General features: G+C 43.8%; 1 protein-coding gene across 3 annotated transcripts in view; it reads left to right on the forward strand.

Annotated features, from left to right (window-relative positions):
* The window catches only part of PROM2 (prominin 2), a 76,286-nt gene that overhangs the window by 37,601 nt on the left and 15,012 nt on the right, over positions 1-23,673 (forward strand). For all 3 annotated transcript variants that reach the window (XM_040414472.1, XM_040414471.1, XM_040414473.1), the window contains 7 exons: positions 2,394-2,546; positions 3,714-3,837; positions 4,348-4,439; positions 5,561-5,642; positions 6,093-6,239; positions 13,057-13,128; positions 19,790-19,882. In XM_040414472.1, the coding sequence (XP_040270406.1) occupies positions 2,394-2,546; positions 3,714-3,837; positions 4,348-4,439; positions 5,561-5,642; positions 6,093-6,239; positions 13,057-13,128; positions 19,790-19,882 (763 nt within the window). The remainder of the gene's footprint in view (positions 1-2,393; positions 2,547-3,713; positions 3,838-4,347; positions 4,440-5,560; positions 5,643-6,092; positions 6,240-13,056; positions 13,129-19,789; positions 19,883-23,673) is intronic.

Below are 23,673 nucleotides of genomic sequence, written 5' to 3' on the forward strand. Positions count from 1 at the left end.
TGTTATGGGGGACAGTGTGGGGAAAGGTTCTGACAACTTTTGGTGGGTGGGAGAATGGTGAGCCTGAATGTAACTGCTGGGGAAATGGGGGGACAATGTGGAGCGAACTTCTGACAACTTTGGGGGTGTTGGAAGATAGCGAGCCTGCATATGATTTCTGGAGGGATGGGGAGCAAGTTTCTGACAACTTTTGAGGGAGGATGTTGAGCCTGTATGTGACTGCTGGGAGTATTGGGGGTCAATATGGCCAAGCTTCTGACAACTTTGGGGGGTGGGAGAATGGTAAGCCTGCTTGTAACTTCTTGGTAAAATTAGGGGACAATGTGGAACAAGCTTCTGACACCCTTAGGGGGTGTGGAGGATAGTGAGCCTACATGTGATTGCTGGGGGGGATAGGGAGAAAGCTTCTGACAACTTTAGGGGGTGTGGAGGATAGTGAGCCTATATGTGACTGCCAGAGGGACCTAAAAGTCTCCTCATATGAACTAAAACTGGATCGTCTTTGCAAAGAAAGTCAGGAACAAGGGTCGCATTTAGTGGTAAGTTAAACTGATTATTAGTTTTTTTGTCACATACAGTTTGTGTTATATGACTTTTCTGTATTGCCCGGCACGCTGAGCGCTTCAACTTTGATTTTTTTTTTTCTTAAATTGGCACTCTGTCTGAAAAAGGTTTCAGACCCCTGCTTTAGAGGGTGGTGTCCTGACCAAGTTTTCACCCGCAGTAGAAGATGGGATGATCCCAACTGGGCCCCCTCTTGCCCTGGGCCCCATAGCAGTCGCATGGTCTGCCGCTATGGTAGTTATGCCCCTGGGCTGTGTGCATGGGGCTTTGTAATACTGCAGACAGGGCAGGGTGATGGCTCCAGACAGTTATTTTACAGCCAGAGGATTGAGAGGAGGATGAGGGGGAACATGGCTTAGAAGAATTTTTTGTTTTGTATATTTCTCATGTGAGACCACACAGGATCAAAGGAAAGAAGGAGATGAAGGGTAGATTTGCTAGTATATCTTTTTAATTGTTTAATGGCATTTTAATTAAAGACTACCATGAATAGTGTTGGCCACAAATATTCGAATCACGAATTTTAATCGCGAATATCGCCACTTCGAGAATTCGTGAAGATTTAGAATATAGTGCTATATATTCGTATTTGTGAATATTCTAGATTTTTTTTCATCTGAACCCATGATCCCTCCCTGTTTCTTGCTTGTGGGCCAATGAGAAGGCTTGTCTGAGCTTAGCAACATCCCTAGCAACCAATAGTAAAGTTGCCTACCCCTTACTATATAAGAACCTCCCCAGAGACAGCAGTGTCATTGCTGTGCTCTGTGCTTTCCACTCATTACATTAGATAGATAGTTAGCTTATATATATAATACAGATAGTTAGTGGGAGATAGTCAGTGTAGGTTATATCCTGATATAGTGTAGCTGATAGGTTCCAGTGCAGGGTGTTAGGTAGTGTGATAGGTCCGGCTGTCCATACATACATACATGCTACAGACATAGTGCTGTGATGTCACAAGTTCACAACAATACTTAGTGCACCAATCAGTAATATCTACTCAGACCTGATTAAATGTGAAGTTGCACGTATTGCACCAAAAAATATTCGCATCATTAGTGCTTATTTGCGCAATCGCGAATATATTGGAGCACTCTACCTGCATATAAAGCCATTTTTAATGTTCTGCCGTGCCAACTATTTTCTCCAGTCTCAGGAAACTTCTAGCAGCTTGAAAAATGTAGAAAAAGTGAGCCACGCCTGTATTGTGCGCGCAATACGCGCATATTACATTGCCGATTTTTGCAATCAAGAAAATAATGGCCAATTTTTTGCGAATTTATGACGAATATTCTCCCAAATATTCGTGAAATATCGCAAATTCGAATATAGCCCCTGCCGCTCACCACTAACCATGAACATGGAATTAAAGCAATGGGAAGTGGAGTGGTGTGTTTTGTTTCGTTTTTTTTACTTTTTTGTGCATATCTGTGATTAGTGTGTGAGGTTTTAACGGACACCTGCAGCCTGCTCCCCGTCATACCCCAGTCCTGTGCGCCAGCTCCCACAAGTCCATCTTCTGGTCCACAGACTGTTTATTTCCTCCGCTGCAGCTAAGCACTGGCTTCAGCAGTGATGTGACCACAAGAGATACGTCACTGCTGAAGCCAGTGGTTGGCTTTAGCAGCTCATGTGCCTATGCCTGGAAGATAGACAGATGGGAGCCCGAGAATAGTACTGGAACAGCAGAGAGCAGGCAGGTATGGTTCTTTCCAAAGTGGAGGCGAGGCTGTGGGTGTCCATTAAAACTTCAGTATTCCTGGACAACCCCTCTAAGTTACTGTGAATACTTTAATTATACATTTCTACTATTTCTGAATCGACAGATGGGTAGTAGGTATTGTCCTGTGCTGTATCCTGCTCTTGATAGCCATTTGTACTGTGCTGGGGCTACTTTTTGGACTTTGGGGCCTCTACTTATTGCGGGATCCTGAGAGCAGCAGACTGAGGAGAAGAGATGGAGCTGGATTCCTCTTAATGTAAGTCACAACTGAACTTAAAGGCGTTCTAACAGTAAAGTCAGTAGTGAAGCTGCTAATGTCTAAAATGTTCCTCAAGTTTCAGACCTGGAGCATGTGGGAAGCTTTTTTAGTGATCACATAACAGATCACCACAGTCACTCTCTGACCTGAAATCCACTTTGAATTTATACACCTGTTTTAAACTGATCTTACCGTCACTGTGGTTTTATTTGAAAACATGTATGTGCTCGGGGTACAGTAGTATTTTTTTGGCACCATGTGGTAAACTTGTTTGGGCTGTATTACGTCCAAATATATTTCCCCAGGGGGCTTTGATCTGACCTAAATACTATCAAGAAGATATTCCTATGAATGGTTAAAGGCATATTTGCTTTATGATTGGTGGGGATCCGACCTCTAAGACCCTCACTAAGGGCTTGTTCACACGACCGTTGCCCCTCCGTTGCCATATTGCGGCCCTCATACGGCGGGTCCGCAATACACTGGGCACCGGCCAGATGCGGACCCATTCCGAAGATGCAGTGCGTAACGGAACCCTACAGAAGCACTACGGAGTACTTCCGTGGGTTCAGCTCCATGCCTCCATACCGCAAAAGATAGAACCTGCTCTATCTTTTTGTGGAACGGACGGATGGCGGACCCCATTCAAGTAAATGGGGTCGCGATCTGCATGCGGCAGCCCCACGGCCGGTGCCCGTGCATTGCGGACTGCAATTTGCGGTCCACAGCATGGGCACGGAGGGGCAACAGTCGTGTGAACAAGCCCTTATACTGAGAATGAGGGGCTGCAGCACCAAATTCCCTGTTTTTCCCTGCACAGCGGCACCTGTCGCCTTATGTGCAGGAAACTGTAGCACAGCCCCATTCAAGCAAATGAAGTTGGCTACAGTTCCCTGCGCAGCCGGTAGACTGGGAGCCTGCCGTACAGGTTAGCCTTAGAAGACAAGGCAGGGCTAAATCGGCTCCGCAGCCCCATCATCCTGAGTATTCTGAGGGTCTCAGAAGTGAGGCACTCACTGATCATAAAGTGTTGATATATCCTAGCGATATGCCATCATTTTACGAAATGGGAAGAATGCTATAGTATAAAGTATGATAACATGCATATTACACAAAGCTGTCTCCTGAAGAGCTTGCAATCTAATACACATGATTCTGTTGCAGTGAGCTATATCTCTCCCTTATCTTCTCCTGGTTGATCATCCTTTTCGTATTCATCACCTTCCTGGTTGGAGGAAATGTACAGACCCTCGTGTGCAAACATTGGGCCAATGGGAATATTTATAGGGTGAGCAAACAGACTATCATATCAGCGTCAGGGATCAGCAAAAATGCTTCCGTTATTGTAATATAACCGGCTGCATCCGTTTTGAATGGATCCGGTTATATTATCTCTAAAATGACCAAGACGGATCCGACACTAAAACCATTGTAAGTCAATGGGCACCAGAAAACGGATCCGGCACCATTGACTAACATTGTGATCCATCTTGCTTCACATCCCATGGCGCACTCAAAAACGTTGCGTGCAGTGCTTTTATGTGCGTCATGGGAACGCAATAAAACGGAACGGAATGCATTCTGGTTCTCTCCGTTCCGTTCAGTTCAGTTTTGTCCCCATTGACAATGAATGGGGACAAAACTGAAGCTTTTTCCTCTGGTTTTGAGATCCTATGACGGATATCAATGGCAGAAAGAGAAAACGCAGATGTGAAAGTAGACTAAAAATGAGAATCTCTTACACTATAAATTAGCCATTGATATTTAAGTTTGTGACCCCTTGTTTAATCGTATGCAGTTCCTGGATGATCCAAACAATCTACCTCAGGACATTAATTTGAAAAAACAACTTGGGCTCAGAGAAAATTCCAACATCACTGACATGTATAGGTAGGTATCAAGTGCTCGTGTCTTTCCAGGTTATTCCATATGTAGTGTGGATTTTATCACAACTATTACATGTATACATTGGAGGGTCCAGAGCTGATAACAGAGTGGTCTTTTGCTGGAAAACACAGCGGCAAGTTGCCAATTCCCCTGCAGCACCTCCACTGGAGAAATAAAGCATTGTAGTCAATAAGCTATCTGTGTAATGCATGGATGTGCTGGTTCCTCCAGACTGAGAGATGCACTTTGTGGTCACTGTAATAGATGGGGTCCTGAATGAGGTATAACTCAAAATTCTCTAGTAGAGTATATGTTTTACAAACAAGACAACCTCTTTAAAAGTTACAACTCACAGTCTATAGATTCTACCCGAAACTTTAAGCACTTTCCTGACCTATTGCTGACAGGTTCCTGGTCCTCAGGGTAACTGCCATATAAGTGACAGCTCCAGTGTATATTGCATTATAAAGGAGTTGTCCCATTATGATAAGTGTCTGATTGGCGGGGGTCCGACTGCTGGAGCACTCATCAAACACGAGAACTGGGGTCCATGTTTTTTGAAAGGAGCAGCAGACATGCATGTGTGTCTACAACTCCATTCAACTCTATGAGACTCCCAGAGTCAGCCAAGTACGAGCCCGCAACTGTCTCCATCAACCTTGGGGTGGCAGCGTGCTTGCGTGACCTCTGCTCCGTTCAAATGGGGAATCAGTAGTCAGGCCCCCGCCGATAAGATGCTTGTCCTCCCCCATCCTGTGAAAAAGGGATACGTTGTCTTAATGGGACAACCTGTTTAAAACCTTTTTTAACCCATAAATGCCATTAGGACTATAAGCAATTACTTTCCAATTGCTCAACACAGTGAAGACCCACAGTTTAGGTTCAATTCACAGCACGTCTGTGATGTATAGTTGGCATATACCCCTAGACCAGGGATGGCCAACCTGAGGCCCTCCAGCTGTTGCAAAACTTCAACTCCCAGCATGCCCAGACTGCCTACAGCTATTAGCCTACCATATACAGAGCAACTGTTGCCTTTACACTTCCTATAGCTGCACCCCTCTCTGGTCCAATACCAAAGGGAATATTGTTGGAAATAAATTATTTTTCTGTGTTTATTCTAGACAGTGCAAGGGTGGTGCCCCAATATGGAATGTTATTGATCTTAATCCCATTGACTTGGATAGCATCTTGAACATTTCTCAGGTAAGAAACCCATGCCGGTGTGATTCATTTGTGGTACTATGCTGAGGGAGTGAGGGAGTGCAGCAACACAAGAGAAATAGATCTTGTATCTGTATATATAGCAAGTGATAACCATATAAGACTACATTTCAACATTGTGTACTAAGGGATTCAAGGAAAACTCTAGGGTATGTATGTTTGACTAATACAGGTTGTGAAAACATGAAAATGACGTAATACTACAAACTGTGTTCCACATATAATTCTATATTATTTATAACTGAAATTATTTCAGTATCCGCTTCAGCCTAGTGTTGTTATAATACACTTTAGGAAGTGACTCATCCCAAGCTAACTGCATTAATATCTAACCAGTAATGTTGAGATGATAGAAGCTTTACTCTAAATCCCGAGTAAAGCTGTATAGTAATAAATCTGTTCTCTCATTACTTTCCTATAACTTCCTTCCAGTACACAGGAGAACTACAGAAGCAGATAGACAACTTCAATGTGAATGTTCCTGGACTAGACATGCTCTCCAATATTGCAATACTGGTTCTGCAAGACTATAACAACAGTGGATTGAACCAAGTGCCTCTGACTAGCATTTTAGCACAGGTATGACTACCGAAATCTTAACTAATGCTTGGGTGGCTCAAGATTAAGGCAACGGGAGGTCTGTTCACATGTACAGATTATCATATAATTCAACATAACAATAATCTCCCAATCTAAAAGCACAAAAATGATTATAATTTTATAGCGTTTGTACAAATTGGCGGTTAATGATTAAAATTAAGTCATATGGTTTGTGCAATTTTTATATGTAAATGGTTGTCCCCCAACGTTTACTACTGAAATACATTCAGGGCCGGTGCAAGGATCTTTGCCTACACAACCGAAGCTACATTTTGGCGCCCCCCCCCCCTCACCCAGAACTCCCCCTAACACCAGCATCCCATGGATATATATTCAGGGGGCAAAATGGAATATATACAGAGGGGGCAAAATGGATATATATACAGGGGACAAAATGGAATCTATACAGAGGGGGCAAACGGATATATATACAGAGGCAAAATGGAATATATACAGCGGGGCAAATGGATATATATACAGGGGGCAAAATGGAATATATACAGGGGCCCTGTATATATCCATTTTGCCCCTTCTGTATATATTCTATAATCATTTGTCCCCTGTGTATATATAAAAAAAATTAAAGTATTTTGACCACATCATCCTCTTTATGCATGTTGTCTTACTCCAAGCTGTATAGGCTCGAAAGCCTACTACCAATTAAGCATATTAGGTGATGTGCATCTCTGTAATGAGAAGGGGTGTGGTCTGATGACATCAACACCCTATATTAGGTGTGCATAATTATTAGGCAAAATGGGTCAAAAGAAGGACTTGACAGGCTCAGAAAAGTCAAAAATAGTGAGATATCTTGCAGAGGGATGCAGCACTCTTAAAATTGCAAAGCTTCTGAAGCGTGATCATCGAACAATCAAGCGTTTCATTCAAAATAGTCAACAGGGTCGCAAGAAGCGTGTGGAAAACCAAGGCGCAAAATAACTGCCCATGAACTGAGAAAAGTCAAGCGTGCAGCTGCCAAGATGCCACTTGCCACCAGTTTGGCCATATTTCAGAGCTGCAACATCACTGGAGTGCCCAAAAGCACAAGGTGTGCAATACTCAGAGATATGGCCAAGGTAAGAAAGGCTGAAAGACGACCACCACTGAACAAGACACACAAGCTGAAACGTCAAGACTGGGCCAAGAAATATCTCAAAACTGATTCTTCTAAGGTTTTATGGACTGATGAAATGAGAGTGAGTCTTGATGGGCCAGATGGATGGGCCCGTGGCTGGATTGGTAAAGGGCAGAGAGCTCCAGTCCGACTCAGACGCCAGCAAGGTGGAGGTGGAGTACTGGTTTGGGCTGGTATCATCAAAGATGAGCTTGTGGGGCCTTTTCGGGTTGAGGATGGAGTCAAGCTCAACTCCCAGTCCTACTGACAGTTTCTGGAAGACACCTTCTTCAAGCAGTGGTACAGGAAGAAGTCTGCATCCTTCAAGAAAAACATGATTTTCATGCAGGACAATGCTCCATCACACGCGTCCAAGTACTCCACAGCGTGGCTGGCAAGAAAGGGTATAAAAGAAGAAAATCTAATGACATGGCCTCCTTGTTCACCTGACCTGAACCCCATTGAGAACCTGTGGTCCATCATCAAATGTGAGATTTACAAGGAGGGAAAACAGTACACCCCTCTGAACAGTGTCTGGGAGGCTGTGGTTGCTGCTGCACGCAATGTTGATGGTGAACAGATCAAAACACTGACAGAATCCATGGATGGCAGGCTTTTGAGTGTCCTTGCAAAGAAAGGTGGCTATATTGGTCACTGATTTGTTTTTGTTTTGTTTTTGAATGTCAGAAATGTATATTTGTGAATGTTGAGATGTTATATTGGTTTCACTGGTAAAAATAAATAATTGAAATGGGTATATATTTGTTTTTTGTTAAGTTGCCTAATAATTATGCACAGTAATAGTCACCTGCACACACAGATATCCCCCTAAAATAGCTAAAACTAAAAACAAACTAAAAACTACTTCCAAAAATATTCAGCTTTGATATTAACGAGTTTTTTGGGTTCATTGAGAACATGGTTGTTGTTCAATAATAAAATTAATCCTCAAAAATAAAACTTGCCTAATAATTCTGCACTCCCTGTATTTCATTATTTTTTTTTTTGCTTAGTTTACTTATTGCCAGTGCCATATACTATTGCCCCCGGGGCTGGGCCCCTGTGAAGGATTTGCTGGTGCCTGCCATATAGTGCCATGCCAGGTGCGTCTTACTGCGTGATATCACAGCAAGAAAGCAGTGCCAGGCCCGGATCGTTGGAGGCCGGGCTGGGCGGGCCCAGATAGGTAGAGGCGGGCCCGGGGTTGGTGGGGCGGCGTAACTGCTCACAGAGGCCGAGCGACCGCCGGCGCAAGTGAATTATATAAAATAAAAAAAATTTAAGTTTCATTTTTCCGCCCCCCTGTCTCTTCGCCCTAGAGCAGCCTCTTGGTCTGCCTTATTATAGCGCCGGGCCTGAATACATTGCACGCATTAAGCATATTAGCTATGCATATTTGGGGATTTGAGATCTTACAAATGAAAATTTCACATTGCTCCAGAATCCATTTAGTATTTCTCCAGACCTGTCAATGTACATTCACAAAAAATGTGTCAGACTTATATCTCATGAGGCTTCAGCTTTTGTCTCCCCTCATGTCTGTCAATGTGCATTCTGTCCAATTTAACAAGTGCAACAATGGCCAAACTCCCAAACCAAGGGAAAAGTGGTTCTGGAGATGTCATCAAGGAGAATGGTTGTGGTAGGACTTTCCCTAGATATCTAATATACACTGCCTATGCAAAATAAAGTTGCCACCTGGATTTAACTAAGCAAATAGTTATGAGCCTCCTATTGGATAATTATTGCATGGGCGATTATCTTTCAGCTGGCAACAAGTTATTTAACCCCAACTGGTGCAATGAGTTGCTTCTCATTTCTTAAACAACCATGTCAAAAGACACATCTCGTGGTCGTGGAAAAGATGTTAGTCTGTTAGAGAAGTGTTAAATCATTGGCATGCATCAAGCAGAGAAAACATCTAAGGAGATTGCATAAACTACAAAAATTGTGCTAAGAACTGTCCAATGCATTATTAAAAACTGGAAGGATAGTGGGGACCCATCGAATTCGAGGAAGAAATGTGGCAGGGAAAAAAGCCTGAATTATTGTGATCGGCGATCACTTAAACGTTTGGTGAAATCAAATCGAAGAAAAACAACAGTAGAACTCAGGGCTATGTTTAATAGTAAAAGTAAGAGCATTTCTACATGCACAATGCGAAGGGAACTCAAGGGATTGGGACTGAACAGCTGTGTAGCCGTAAGAAAACCACTAATCAGTGAGGCAAACCAGAAAAAAAGGCTTCAATTTGCTAGGGAGCATAAAGATTGGACTCTGGAGCAATGGAAGAAGGTCATGTGGTCTGATGAGTCCAGATTTACCCTGTTCCAGAGTGATGGGCGCATCAGGGTAAGAAGAGAGGCAGATGAAATGATGCACCCATCATCCCTAGTGCCTACTGTACCAGCCTGTGGGGGCAGTGGTATGATCTGGGGTTGCTGCAGTTGGTCAGGTCTAGGTTCAGCAACAGTATGTGCTCCAAGAATGAGGTCAGCTGACTACCTGAACCTACTGAATGACCAGGTTATTCCATCAATGGATTTTTTTTTATCAGTGATGGCACGGACATATTCCAAGATGACAATGCCAGGATTTATCGGGCTCAAATTGTGAAAGAGTGGTTCAGGAAGCATGAGACATCATTTTCACACATGGATTGGCCACCACAGAGTCCAGACCTTAACCCTATTGAGAATCTTTGGGATGTGCTGGAGAAGGCTTTGCGCAGCAGTCAGACTCTACCATCATCAATGCAAGATCTTGGTGAAAAATTAATGCAACACTGGATGGAAATAAATCTTGTGACATTGCAGAAGCTTATCGAAACAATGCCACAGCGAATGCGTGCTGTAATCAAAGCAAATTTTTTTTTTTTTTTGTGGCAACTTTTTTTTGGGACAGGCAGTGTAAAAAGCTGAGTGTATGTGTGTATGTATGTCTGCTAAAGGAATTTGCACACTTGCATTTACAATCACAAAATTTGGCACACAGGTACATCAGGTGTCTGGGAAGGTTTTAGCTCTCTAGCACGTACCGTTCCTGAGATATAAAAAATAATAATAATATTAATGCATTAGCCAATAGAAACCTGTAGGTCTTTCTCCTCATATCCCAACTGCCATACCCATAGTCACATGACCCTTATCAGCCAATATAATCTTGCAGGCCCTTAGTCTCCACATACACACAGTTTTACACCAGGTTTCCATAACTACCCAGCCATTTTTCTTCACTGCTGTAGGTTAGCTTTAAAGGGCCAGGGCTCTGTGGATAACACTGTTAAGGGAGCGGAGTGCTGTGGAGGTCACATTTAACGGGGCAGGTCGGGTAGCCATTCAGGCCACCCTCACAAGACAGACTTAAAACCCTGCCGCCAGGTCCCGCTAAGCCATGACTTGACCCGGTTAGGCCACGCCTCCTTCCACTCCGCAGCTGACAGGGATTGAAAAAATCAACTTCTGTCAGCTGCAGGGGTGGAAGGGAGGCTGACTTTCTCCCTGCAGCTCATGTTCAGACAGCACAGTGCTGCTGTCTGAGAGTGAGCTGTTCAAAAGGACATCTTGCGCTGGGCGGAGAACAGGGAGTCTAAAAGCCGGACTGTCCGGCCTAAAACCGGACCTCTGGCCACCCTAGGGGCAGGCTGCTGTGGAGGTCACAGGTAAGGGGACGGTCCACTATGGAGGTCAGTGTTAAGGGGCAGATTGCTGTAAAGTCCACTGTTAAGGGGGCAGAATGTTGTGGAAATCACTGTTAAGGAGATGGGGTACTGTGGAGGTCACTAATAGAGGTGCGGCTGCTGTGGAGGTCACCGTTAAGTGGGTGGGATGCTGTGGAGTTCACTTTTAAAGGGGTGGGCGCTGTGGAGGTCTCTGTTAAGAGGGCAAGGAACGGTGGAGGTCACAGTTAAGGGGATGGTCCGCTATGGAGGTCAGTGTTAATAGGCAGGGTGCTGTAGAGGTCACTGTTAAGGGGACGGAGTGTTGTGGAGGTCACATTTTAACAGAACGGAGTACAGCCGGGTACAGTGGAGGTCACTGTTAAGGGAGCATGGTACTGTGGCAGTCACTGTTAAAGGGGCAGTCGCTGTGGAGGTCTCTGTTAAGGGGGCCAGGAATGGTGGAGAACAGTTAAGGGGACTGTAACCTATGGTCAGTGTTTAGGGGCGAGTGCTGTATAGGTCACTGTTAAGGGGACGGGCTCCTGTGGAGGTTACTGTCAAGAGGTTGGGGTGCTGTGGAACTTACTGTTAAAGGGGCAGGCTGCTGTGAAGGTCAAAGTTAAGGGGGTAGGCTGCTGTGGAGGTCCCATTTTAAGGAGACGGGGCACTGTGGGGGGGGGGGGGGTCAGTGTTAAGGGGTGGGGGGCTGTGGAGGTCACTGTTAAGGGGGAAGAGTACTGTAGATGCCACTGTTATAGTGGATACTGTCGATATCTTTTAACGACACACACAAACATTAAATGAAATAGATGAAATATACCCGGGCGAAGCCGGATCCTTCTGCTAGTCTTCTAATAAAATGCCATTCACCAGCAATATTCTATCAGTGTGTACATTGTTTCTTTCAAGCTCAGTTGAATCTATACATTATGTACCCTTTCATTTTGGGCTCCTGGGTCATGTAATCTGAAATCTGATTACTAGTCCAAAACTAGTTCTCCTGTGAACGCAGGATATCACACTCCTCTGCCTGTAGGACTTCCTGTCAACTACAGTATTACATGAAATCTCTCCAGCTCTTAGACTTCTACCCATCCATCTCCAACCTCCATGTACTTCTGTATGTCTGATGTGCTGCTGAAGATATAATGTGTGTCTTTTCTAAGGCACCAGATTTGCCTTGATATAGTGTAGCTTGTATGCTCTTGCGAGCAGGGCCCTCACTCCTAGTGTTTCAGTGGTATATTAGCCAGTTATGTAGTGATGTCTTTTGTTTTGTACATGAACCCTGTAAATATTATAAGGCTCCATTCACACGTCCGCAAATGGGTCCGCATTCGTTCCGCAATTTTGCGGAATGGGTGCGGACCCATTAATTTTCTATGGGGACGGAATGGATGTGGACAGCACACAGTGTGCTTTCAGCATCCGCATTTGCGGAGCGCGGCCCCGATCTTCAGGTCCGCAGCTCCGCAAAAGATAGAACATGTCCTATTCTTGTCCGCAGCTTGGGGACAAGAATAGGCATTTCTATAGAGGTGCCGGGCGGGTGTGTTGTGGATCCGCAATTTGCGGGTCCGCAACACACCACCGACGTGTGAATGGAGCCTTATTATAGATGAGTACTTACAATGATTAGTGGCTGAGTTATAAACCTCACCTAACTGACTCTACTATCAGTGTGTGCTGTGTGCAGAATCTACAGTGTATTTCTATGAGATGCACCTTCACACTGCTCTCCCCTAATTCCTGCTCAAAGGTACAGTAGTGATAGGGAGATACTTATCAAAAGTAAGAGGCAGAGAGAAAGGATTCAGATCAGAACACGTCCAGTGTGATGAGATTCTGCCCCCTTTGTCTCTGGGGTGGACACATTTGTTCCAGCCAGATGTCACACATGTTTTAGCAAATTTTCTGCTTATATTCCATGTCTGCTGTTTGTTCTTTTTCAGTATCAGTCAGATACTGTATATGTAAAACTTTTTTAATTCATCATCTTCTTTTCTTACATTTTCCACTAGATAAAAGAACCTCCTTTCATTCTTGAAGTTGCCAAATTTATCCCACTCCTGGAAAGTCTTGCCTCTACCCAGGTAAACCATAGATCATGATTATACTGTATTTCTATACATTTTAGAGTTGACTTGTTTATTTTCACTGGAAGGGCCAGGAGTAGTAGGTGGTCACCTTGGGCCAATATGGATGAGACAAAATTTACTGATTAAAAAACAAAACAAAAGCAATAGGCAGTTCAATTTCTTTGTACATCACTAATAGAAGTACTTTTTGGGTACAATAAATGCAATGCATTAAAGCGTTAGAGAAACAATCATTTTCCATGTAACACCCAACTAATGTGAACACTTAAAAAAAAAAATTTAAACACTTGCCTTGGACAGCAAGATCCATCCCTTACCACTGGCCCAGGATTCAAATCACTTTCCATTAAAGGGGTTATCCAGTAGGAAAAAAATATTTCCATTGTCTTATATGTTAAACTACTGGACTTACTAATAAACTTTATTGTTCAAAATCTGATCTCCTGCTGTCAGCCTCAGTCTCAACACCTCCACTTTAAACCAAGTCTCAACACAGGAGAGAAGTTTCTTGTTTCGGCACATGACAAGTGCTATATGTGAAGGGGCCTGGCTGACTTGTTCATTTCAGTATCTTAGGTGGGCTGGCTTAGCTATTGAAATAAACCTGACAGTTAGTCCTCTGCAGGTTTGTCACTAACACAGGAAGGGTGAGAAAGTGCTCTTCTCTGTTGAGAAGAAGGCAGAAGTGGAAGTGCAGAACCGTGGATAACAGCAGGAGATCAGTGGACCTTTGAACAGTAAAGTATATTAGTATGTCCAATCATTAAAAATTTTAGACACAATGGAAATCATTTTCTTCCTACTGGACAACCCCTTTAAGGTGAGCGGTGCTACCTAGATATTGCTGTTCTCTTTACGCAACAATGGTCTGTCTCAAGCAGTTCCGTCTCCTATGCAAACCACTGATTGACTGATATGAAGTGCTCCTTCTCATAAAAAAATAAGCTGGAAAAAAGTATTTTCAAATATATATAGCAAATTTTAGGATAAGCCTCACTGTGCAAAAAATTGCCACTTTTCTTAGCGGTATTAGGTGGCCTCAAATGGCCTGGAAAATTTACTATAATTTTTGGCAGAAACTGGTGTAAATTATAGTTCGAATCTACACCAGCACTTAACTGGCATAGATATAACTTTCTGGTGGAAGGCTGCATCTCATAATAATTTAGGCACATCTTAGGCACACAATTTTATTTGCTTTAGGAAAATACTGATGTTCTACCTGACTATGAAATACTTGCCAACATCTAAAAATGTAAATTTGACAAATGTAGGCCCCATCCCTTGACCACACCCACAAACCACCCACTTTGGAGCATGGCTTACCTAATCCTCATCTCTTTCTGTCACCGCCAGTTCTGTGAGAAGATTTGGCAGACGTTCTTCTCTACCTCTTGTATGATGTTCTTTGTTTTGGTTTCACTTTGTCATCTCCTTTCCTTCTGCCAGGTGTCACTTATTTAGACTAATCATCTTCCTTTATATTCCCTCCCATACTGCCTCACTTTGCGGTTTATACTACTTCCTGGATGAAGTGTTCACTGCTGGAGGCTGCTGCTGCTGTTAGCTCAGATAAGTCTTTTACTTTATTGTGTTTCCTTGCTGGCTTGATTCTAGGTGACCCTGACTCCGTCCGTATTAAGTGCAGGGAGCCGGTGGTCGTGTCCCCTGACTATTATAGAGTTTTCAGGTGTCACACAGTCTTAGGTATGTGCGCATGCAATCGACTACCATTGAGACCCTTGCATGTGCATAGCAGTCAGGGAGAGCTCTTAGGGTTTTATAGGGCTCACCTATATGCTCCTTAGTTTGGGATCAAGCCAATCGGTCGTTTATTTATAAGTTCCAGCTATCTGCAACTTCACCCGTGACATTATAAACCGCCATAACCGTCTTAAGCATGGATCCGGTTTCAGCCTTGATTGACCGCATGCAAGGTTTTTCGCTGGAGGTAGCAGATCTCCATAAAACTGTGTCTCAGTTTCAGGTGACCGGTTCTGCTGGCGTTCATGGACTTTGGGCTTGCAAAGTCAATTTTCGCCTACTTCCCCATTCCTCTGGTGATGAGGAGCAGAGGGTGGGGATCATCATCTCGCTGCTCAGGGATAACGCTCAGTCTTGGGCCTTCTCGCTGCCGGTGGGGGCACGGTCCCTCCGATCGGTGGATGAATTTTTTGTAGCCCTGGGGCAGATATATGATGATCTGGATCATATTGCTCAGGCGTCTTAGAGAGAGAGAGGAGACTACTCTTTCCTGTCATATTCAGCCCAAGCACAGTGGGGCTGTCTCATTCAGTGCGCAGGGGTCTCAGTCTGTCTCAATCCCCTCTGAGGAGGAGGCCATGCAGCTGGGTTTGCTTGCCTCTGATAGTAGAGGATTCAGCTCTCAGAGGAGGGTTTGTTTCTGTTGTGGGGGTATAAATCATTTGGCTAATGTTTGCCCCTCTAGGAGATTCATGGAGTTTTCTGTGGGTAATAAAAACAAAACAAAAAAAACTCTAAAAACTTTCCATTTGCTACTATTGGCAAGCTTCATGCGGAAATTGAAGGTTTGTCGTTTGCTTGTAGTTCCCGTTTTCTCCTACCTGCCAGGGTGGCGCTAGACAGCAAAAACACTGTTTGTGAGATTTTTGTAGATAGTGGAGCAGCTGTCAATCTCATTGATAATCAATTTGCAACAACGCATGGTTTCCAGGTATGCACTTTGGAAAAGGATATACCTGTTTTTGCTATCGATTCAGCTCCACTTTCTCAAAGATCGTTAAAGGGCATAGTTCACAATATCCGTTTGACTGTGGGTGACGCTCATGTTGAGGATATGTCATGTTTCGTCTTAAGCGGATTACCTACTCCTCTAGTGTTGGGGCTACCCTGGCTCACTAAACATAACCCCACCACTGATTGGCAAGCAAGGCAAATAAATGGTTGGAGTGAGTTTTGCAGAAAGAGTTGCCTCACGGCGTCTCTTTCAGAGGTTTCTACCAAGACTGTGCCATCTTTTCTCTCAGAATTTTTGGATGTGTTTTCCGAGAGTGGTGTCCAGGAGTTGCCCCCTCACCAGGAGTACGACTGCCCTATTAATCTCATCCCAGGCGCCAAGCTGCCAAAATCACGACTACACAATCTCTCCCAACCTGAAAGAGTCGCTATGCGTACTTATATCTCTGAGAGCCTGAGAAAGGGACACATCCGACCCTCGAAGTCACCTGTTGCCGCTGGGTTTTTTTTGTTAAGAAAAAAGATGCTTCTTTAAGACCTTGTCTGGATTTCAGGGAGCTGAACCGTATCACGATTCGTGACCCATATCCACTTCCTCTGATCCCGGACCTGTTTAACCTGATTGTTGGGGCTAAAGTTTTTTCTAAGTTGGATTTAAGAGGGGCATACAACCTAGTCAGGGTCAGGGAAGGGGACGAATGGAAGACGGCCATCAATACCTCTGAGGGTCATTTCGAGAATTTGGTTATGCCCTTTGGTTTCATGAATGCTCCGGCCGTCTTCCAACATTTTGTGAACAGCATTTTTTATCATTTAGTGGGGAAATTTGTACTGGTGTATCTAGAGGACATTTTGATTTTTTCTCCTGATTTCAAGACTCATCGGGACCACCTATGTCAGGTCTTGCTGATTCTGCGGGAGAATAAATTGTACGCTAAACTGGAAAAATGTGTGTTTGCGGTTCCGGAGATTCAATTTCTTGGTTTTCTTCTCTCCGCTTCTGGTTTTCGGATGGACCCTGAGAAGGTCAACGCTGTGCTTGATTGGGAGCTTCCTGAGAATCAGAAGGCGCTGATGCGGTCTTTGGGTTTTGCCAATTATTACAGAAAGTTTATTTTGAATTATTCCTGTGTTGTTAAACTCACTGATATGACTAAAAAGGGGGTGGATTTTTCCTTGTGGTCGGTAGATGCGCTTAAAGCCTTTTCTAGTATTAAAGAGAGTTTTGCTTCCGCTCCCATTTTGGTACAACCTGATGTCTCTCTACCTTTTATTGTTGAGGTGGATGCTTCTGAGGTGGGTGTGGGTGTGGGTGCGGTCTTATCTCAGGGTCCCTCTCCTCAGAATGGCGACAGTGTGCCTTTTTCTCAAGGAAACTCTCCTCTGCAGAGAGAAATTACGATGTGAGAGATAGGGAGTTGTTGGCCATCAAATTTGAGGAATGGCGCCATTGGTTAGAGGGAGCCAGACACCCTATTACCGTGTTTACCGACCATAAGAATCTGGCCTATTTGGAATCAGCCAAGCGTCTGAACCCGAGACAGGCCAGATGGTTTTTGTTCTTTTCTAGGTTTAATTTTGTTGTTACGTTCCGCCCTGGGGTTAAAAATGTGAAGGCGGATGCCCTGTCACGTTGTTTTCCGGGAGGGGGGAACTTTGAAGACCCGGGTCCCATTTTGGCTGAAGGGGTGGTCGTCCCTGCTCTTTATCCTGATTTGGAGGCAGAGGTTCAGGTAGCCCAGGCAGAGGCTCCTGATCTTTGTCCTCCTGGGAGGTTGTTTGTGCCTCTCGCTTCACGACACAAGGTTTTTAAGGAGCACCACGATACTGTCCTTGCTGGGCACCCGGGGAGTAGAGCCACAGTGGATCTCATTGCTCGGAGATTCTGGTGGCCGGCTCTTCGTAAGACGGTTGAGGGTTTTGTGGCAGCCTGCGAGACCTGCGCTTGTGCCAAGGTCCCTCATTCACGGGAATCGGGTTCTCTCCTCCCGTTACCCATACCTTCCCGTCCTTGGACCTGCCTCATTCCTCGGGAAAGACTGTGATTCTGGTGGTAGTGGACCGTTTTAGCAAAATGGCACATTTCATTCTTTTTCCTGGGTTACCCAATGCTAAGACGCTGGCGCAAGCGTTTGTTGATCACATTGTTAAATTGCATGGCATTCCTTCAGACATCGTTTCTGATAGGGCCACGCAATTTGTTTCCAGATTCTGGAAGGCCTTCTGTTCTCGCTTGGGGGTTCGGTTGTCGTTCTCTTCTGCTTTTCACCCGCAGTTGAATGGTCAGACCGAACGCGTCAATCAGAATCTGGAGACATATCTGCGCTGTTTTGTGGCGGAGAATCAGGAAGATTGGTATTCTTTTTTGTCCCTTGCTGAGTTTGCTTAAATAACCGTCGCCAGGAGTCCTCTGATAGGTCACCATTTTTTGGTGCATATGGGTTTCATCCGCAGTTTGGGACATTCTCTGGAGAGGGGTCTTCTGGTTTACCTGATGAGGAGAGATTTTCCTCGTCTTTGTCATTTATTTGGCAAAAGATTTAGGGTAATCTGAAGAGGATGAGTGAGAGATATAAGCGTGTGCCTCCTCCTCTGATTTTTGTTGATGGTAATCTTGAATTTCAGGTCTCTAGGATTGTGGATTCTCGCATTATCCGTGGTTCTCTTCAGTACCTCGTTCATTGGGAGGGTTATGGTCCTGAGGAGAGTATGTGGGTCCCAGTGGCGGACATTAAGGCCACTCGTCTCATCAGGGCTTTCCATAGGTCTCATCCTGAGAAGGTGGGCTCTGAGTGTCCGGAGTCCACCCGTAGACGGAGGGGTACTGTCACCGCCAGTTCTGTGAGAAGGTCTGGCAGACGTTCTTCTCTACCTCTTGTATGATGTTCTTTGTTTTGGTTTCACTTTGTCATCTCCTTTCCATCTGCCAGGTGTCACTTATTTAGACTAATCGTCTTCGTTTATATTCCCTCCCATACTGCCTCACTTTGCGGTTTATACTACTTCCTGGATGAAGTGTTCACTGCTGGAGGCTGCTGCTGCTGTTAGCTCAGATAAGTCTTTTACTTTATTGTGTTTCCTTGCTGGCTTGATTCCGTCCGTATTAAGTGCAGGGAGCCGGTGGTCGTGTCCCCTCACTATTATAGGGTTTTCAGGAGTCACACAGTCTTAGGTACCTGGGCATGCAATCGTCTACCATTGAGACCCTTGCATGTGCATAGCAGTCAGAGAGAGCTCTTAGGGTTTTATAGGGCTCACCTATATGCTCCTTAGTTTGGGATCAAGCCAGTCGGTCGTTTATTTATAAGTTCCAGCTATCTGCAACTTCACCCGTGACACTTTCACGGCCTGATTCACTGGATTTTCCCAGCAAAATCAGAACTGTTGGCAAGTATGCCATGGTGGATCCTAATATCTATGTCATTTACTGAAGTGGATTTTCTTTTATGCTCCAGTCCCTACTGATGTATATTCTTCTTAATAAATGAATTATGATCGGAGGTTACCCGGAAATTAATATTGATTATCTATCCTCAAAATAGGTCATCAATATTATTTTCCAGATAACCCGCTTAAAGTCCCTATACAAAATCTGTAACAAGGTGCCCCCACCTATCATGTGCCGTTTATCGTACTGGTACCTTCACCGAACCTCCTCAGTAACCATGGCCTGATTGTGATTAGTATCTCTGCATCTACAGACTTGCCCCAATGATGATTTCAGTTGTACAGTTCCTTTAAAACCATGTCTAGTGATCTTGTCATTCGATGTCCTCTGTATAACCTCTTGACTTCAAGCTTACCCGACAGCTATCAGCTGTACTGATTTCATCAGGATTCCAATGCCAACATTAATCGTTGGGGATTGAGTTTTGCAATTATGCCAGGATTAAGCAAAGTGGTTGTATTACCAGTGTTGGATTTTATCTTCATTCAGAGTAACGCGACCATAAGAAGTGAGCTTGAGAAAGAGGCAGCTGCTCTGAGAGACATACAAAATGCCACCAAACAAGATCAAGAGTCCATCATGGTAGGTAACTGTAATAAAAATCACAAAAGATCTGCAGCAATTTCCTTTTATAAATGAAATGGAGTCCAAATTTGTTGTTGCCCACAAAAGTGATGACAAAATGCTCTGCAATGTCCTCACTTTTCCAACTATATACATGTACTACGTCACATGCTTTACATAGGGTGGTTTCAGGGTTAACTATGGTATTCCTGGTTTTAACATCTTTAGTGGTCAGCAGAGGGGTAACAGCGATATTTGTAGTGCTCTATAGTAATTATAGGCGATTCCTTAAAGGGGGTTGTCCTTTTTTACCCTTCCACCTAGCAGTGTTGCCAGTGAAGTCACCGACACTGATGGGCGGGCTTAAGCGCTGCCCTAGACGTTTTACAGGCTAGTGCAGCACTAAAGCCCGCCCATTACTGCCAGTAATGTCACCGGGCTCACTGCTAGGTGGAAGCCTCCGCCTAGCTTGTAAGGAGTTAAACTGTGCCGATTCTGTAAGGATATTTAATTTAAATAGGTTATACATTTGTGCTTATTCATAATAGAGTATACTGTATCTTTAGGCTGGGTTTCCACCTTCAGATTTTTTATGCAGTTTTTAAAGCAACAGCCAAGAGTTGATTCAGAAAGAGGAGAAGACTTCTCCTGTATATGCGCCTTCTATTTATGATCCATCCAAATCATACACAATTTTGATGGTTAACCCAGAAATTCATGCGGCCATTGGGTCAACGACTCAGAGAGGAGAGGAGGATGGGAGGAGTGGTAGTGGCTATAGTAGTACTCACATTTCACAGTAGCAGTCCTCATTTTGGTAAATCTCCCCCAATGCCTTTACTGAGGTATTTTACATTTGCTTTTCCCAACAGCTGTGTATAGGCAGCTGCAATAATGGTAGTAGTAGTCCCCAAGTCTCACTCTAAAGCCTCATGCACACGTCCATGGAACACGGACCGTGAGATACCAGCCTGGATTCCTGCTGAGTGCAGGAGCGCACGGCGTCATTGGTTGCTATGACGCCGTGCGCCCGCTGCTGTACAGTAATGCACTCGTATTATCTATACGAGTGTATTACTGTACAGCACCGGCGGCACGAAGCGCACGGCGTCATAGCAACCAATGATGCAGTGCGCTCCTGCACTCAGCAGGAATCCAGGCCGGTATCTCACGGTCCGTGTTCCACGGAGGTGTGCATGAGGCTTAATAGACCAAACAATCTTTCCAAATTGACCACAGGTGTACTAGTCTCTCAAAAATGTGGTAGGTGCCAGAGGAACCATCCACATACAGTCCAAAGTTATCTTCATTGTACCAGCTCGTGCGCTCAACCAATCCTAAACAGTCTTTTCACCACTAGGAGAACACTGCATTTGGATTCATACAGATCTCATTGAATTCAGTGCACTGCTAGCTATATAAATCTGTATGTAAGGAGCTTCCCCTGGAGGTGGTTATAGGCAGTAAGAATTTTATCATCAATGTCAAATAATATCCACTTAAATGTATCCTCATGCCATAACAGGACGACCCTATTTTCACTGTAGCAAAAAAGAAAAATTGAGTCTGCAAAGTTCCCCTTAAAATCTTTATACTCTATTATTGTTACATTACAATACAACAATTACATTTCTAGTGGGATCCAATAGCAATCCAATCTTCTTTCTACAGTTTGGAATTGCTTTTATGGCATAATTTTAAGTGTTTTGGTAGTTTGGTATTTTTTTTAAGTTATTAATATTCTGTTCATCCTTTGCTTTTTCTATATCTCTCACGTGTTCCCTCACTCCCAAAAAATGTATCATGTAAGAGATACAATATGTCATTGCTTATCCTATGGAGGGGAGGCTTTAGTTTACTAGAGCCCCTCTCCAACTGTTTCCCTTAGGTCAGTCATCTGAATACCATATGGTCTAACATTATAGTCTAAATCAAGAGACATATCATTATTGCTTATTCACTCAGCATGTGTAATTAATTCTTAGCAATGATTATAATACATAGAAATCGGTTAATGATCTCATGGTGGCATATTACTTGCTTATATTGTTTGTATGTGTAGAGTATATTACTGACAGAATAGACCGAACTGTCCGATAACTGTATGAAGTGTAATACCCAAGATAAGTTTATTTGCTATCCTGCATGAGTCAAGAATACATATTATTAATGTCTAATGTGGCAATCCTGGCATGGTATCATATATGAGTCTTACTGAGCATCTACAGTGGAGTCTACATTGACTACACTGACCAGCTTTTGGGCTGTTTTAATTTTCACTAGCAGCTGTTATACCTGTTGAAAACAAATCATACTCTCTTGCTCCCCCCTTCTCCGTTCCAGCTCCTTGGCTCCATTAAGTGGTCTTCTGGTAGATGGCTTGTAAACTGGACGGATAGGGTCACAAGCACCGCTGCAGCCAATGACTGGCCTCAGCAGTGACCTGTCCTTAAGTGGCACATCACTGCTCGGTCATGTGCCTCTTAGGAACATGTTACTATTGAGGCCAGTCATTGACTAGAGCGACACACGTGAATCTATCCATCGAGTTTACCAGAAGACTGCTGAATAGAGCCAAGGAACCAGAAAGGAGAGGAAGGGAGCAGTTTTTTTTTCAACAGGTACAACAACTTCTACTGAAAGTTAAAAAAGGGGTTATCTCAAAAATGAAAAAATAAAATATACAGTACAGACCAAAAGTTTGGACACACCTTCTCATTCAAAGAGTTTTCTTTATTTTCATGACTATGAAGATTCACACTGAAGGCATCAAAACTATGAATTAACACATGTGGAATTATATACATAACAAACAAGTGTGAAACAACTGAAAATATGTCATATTCTAGGTTCTTCAAAGTAGCCACCTTTTGCTTTGATTACTGCTTTGCACACTCTTGGCATTCTCTTGATGAGCTTCAAGAGGTAGTCCCCTGAAATGGTTTTCACTTCACAGGCGTGCCCTGTCAGGTTTAATAAGTGTGATTTCTTGCCTTATAAATGGGGTTGGGACCATCAGTTGCGTTGAGGAGAAGTCAGGTGGATACACAGCTGATAGTCCTACTGAATAGACTGTTAGAATTGGTATTATGGCAAGAAAAACGAGTGGCCATCATTACTTTAAGAAATGAAGGTCAGTCAGTCAGCCGAAAAATTGGGAAAACTTTGAAAGTAAGGGCTATTTGACCATGAAGAACAATGATGGGGTGCTGCGCCAGATGACCTGGCCTCCACAATCACCGGACCTGAACCCAATCGAGATGGTTTGGGGTGAGCTGGACCGCAGAGTGAAGGCAAAAGGGCCAACAAGTGCTAAGCATCTCTGGGAACTCCTTCAAGACTGTTGGAAGACCATTTCAGGTGACTACCTCTTGAAGCTCATCAAGAGAATGCCAAGAGTGTGCAAAGCAGTAATCAAAGCAAAAGGTGGCTACTTTGAAGAACCTAGAATATGACATATTTTCAGTTGTTTCACACTTGTTTGTTATGTATATAATTCCACATGTGTTAATTCATAGTTTTGATGCCTTCATAGTCATGAAAATAAAGAAAACTCTTTGAATGAGAAGGTGTGTCCAAACTTTTGGTCTGTATTGTGTATATATATATATATAGAATAATGCATACTATTATTTTAACTGTATCAGTGCAAAAACCACTGCTCTTCAGTGTAGCGTTCCCTCCAAGCTGTGGTCTCTGGAAAGAGGAGGGTTAATTCAGCATACTAACCAGTATTAACGCGCCCAATAAAAGCTGTTCCTGCTTCAGAGTTTGGAATTTTTAACTCTTTCAATTCTAGAGAACACAGC

This window comes from Bufo bufo, chromosome 1, assembly GCF_905171765.1.
Source record: "Bufo bufo chromosome 1, aBufBuf1.1, whole genome shotgun sequence".
NCBI lineage: Eukaryota > Metazoa > Chordata > Amphibia > Anura > Bufonidae > Bufo > Bufo bufo.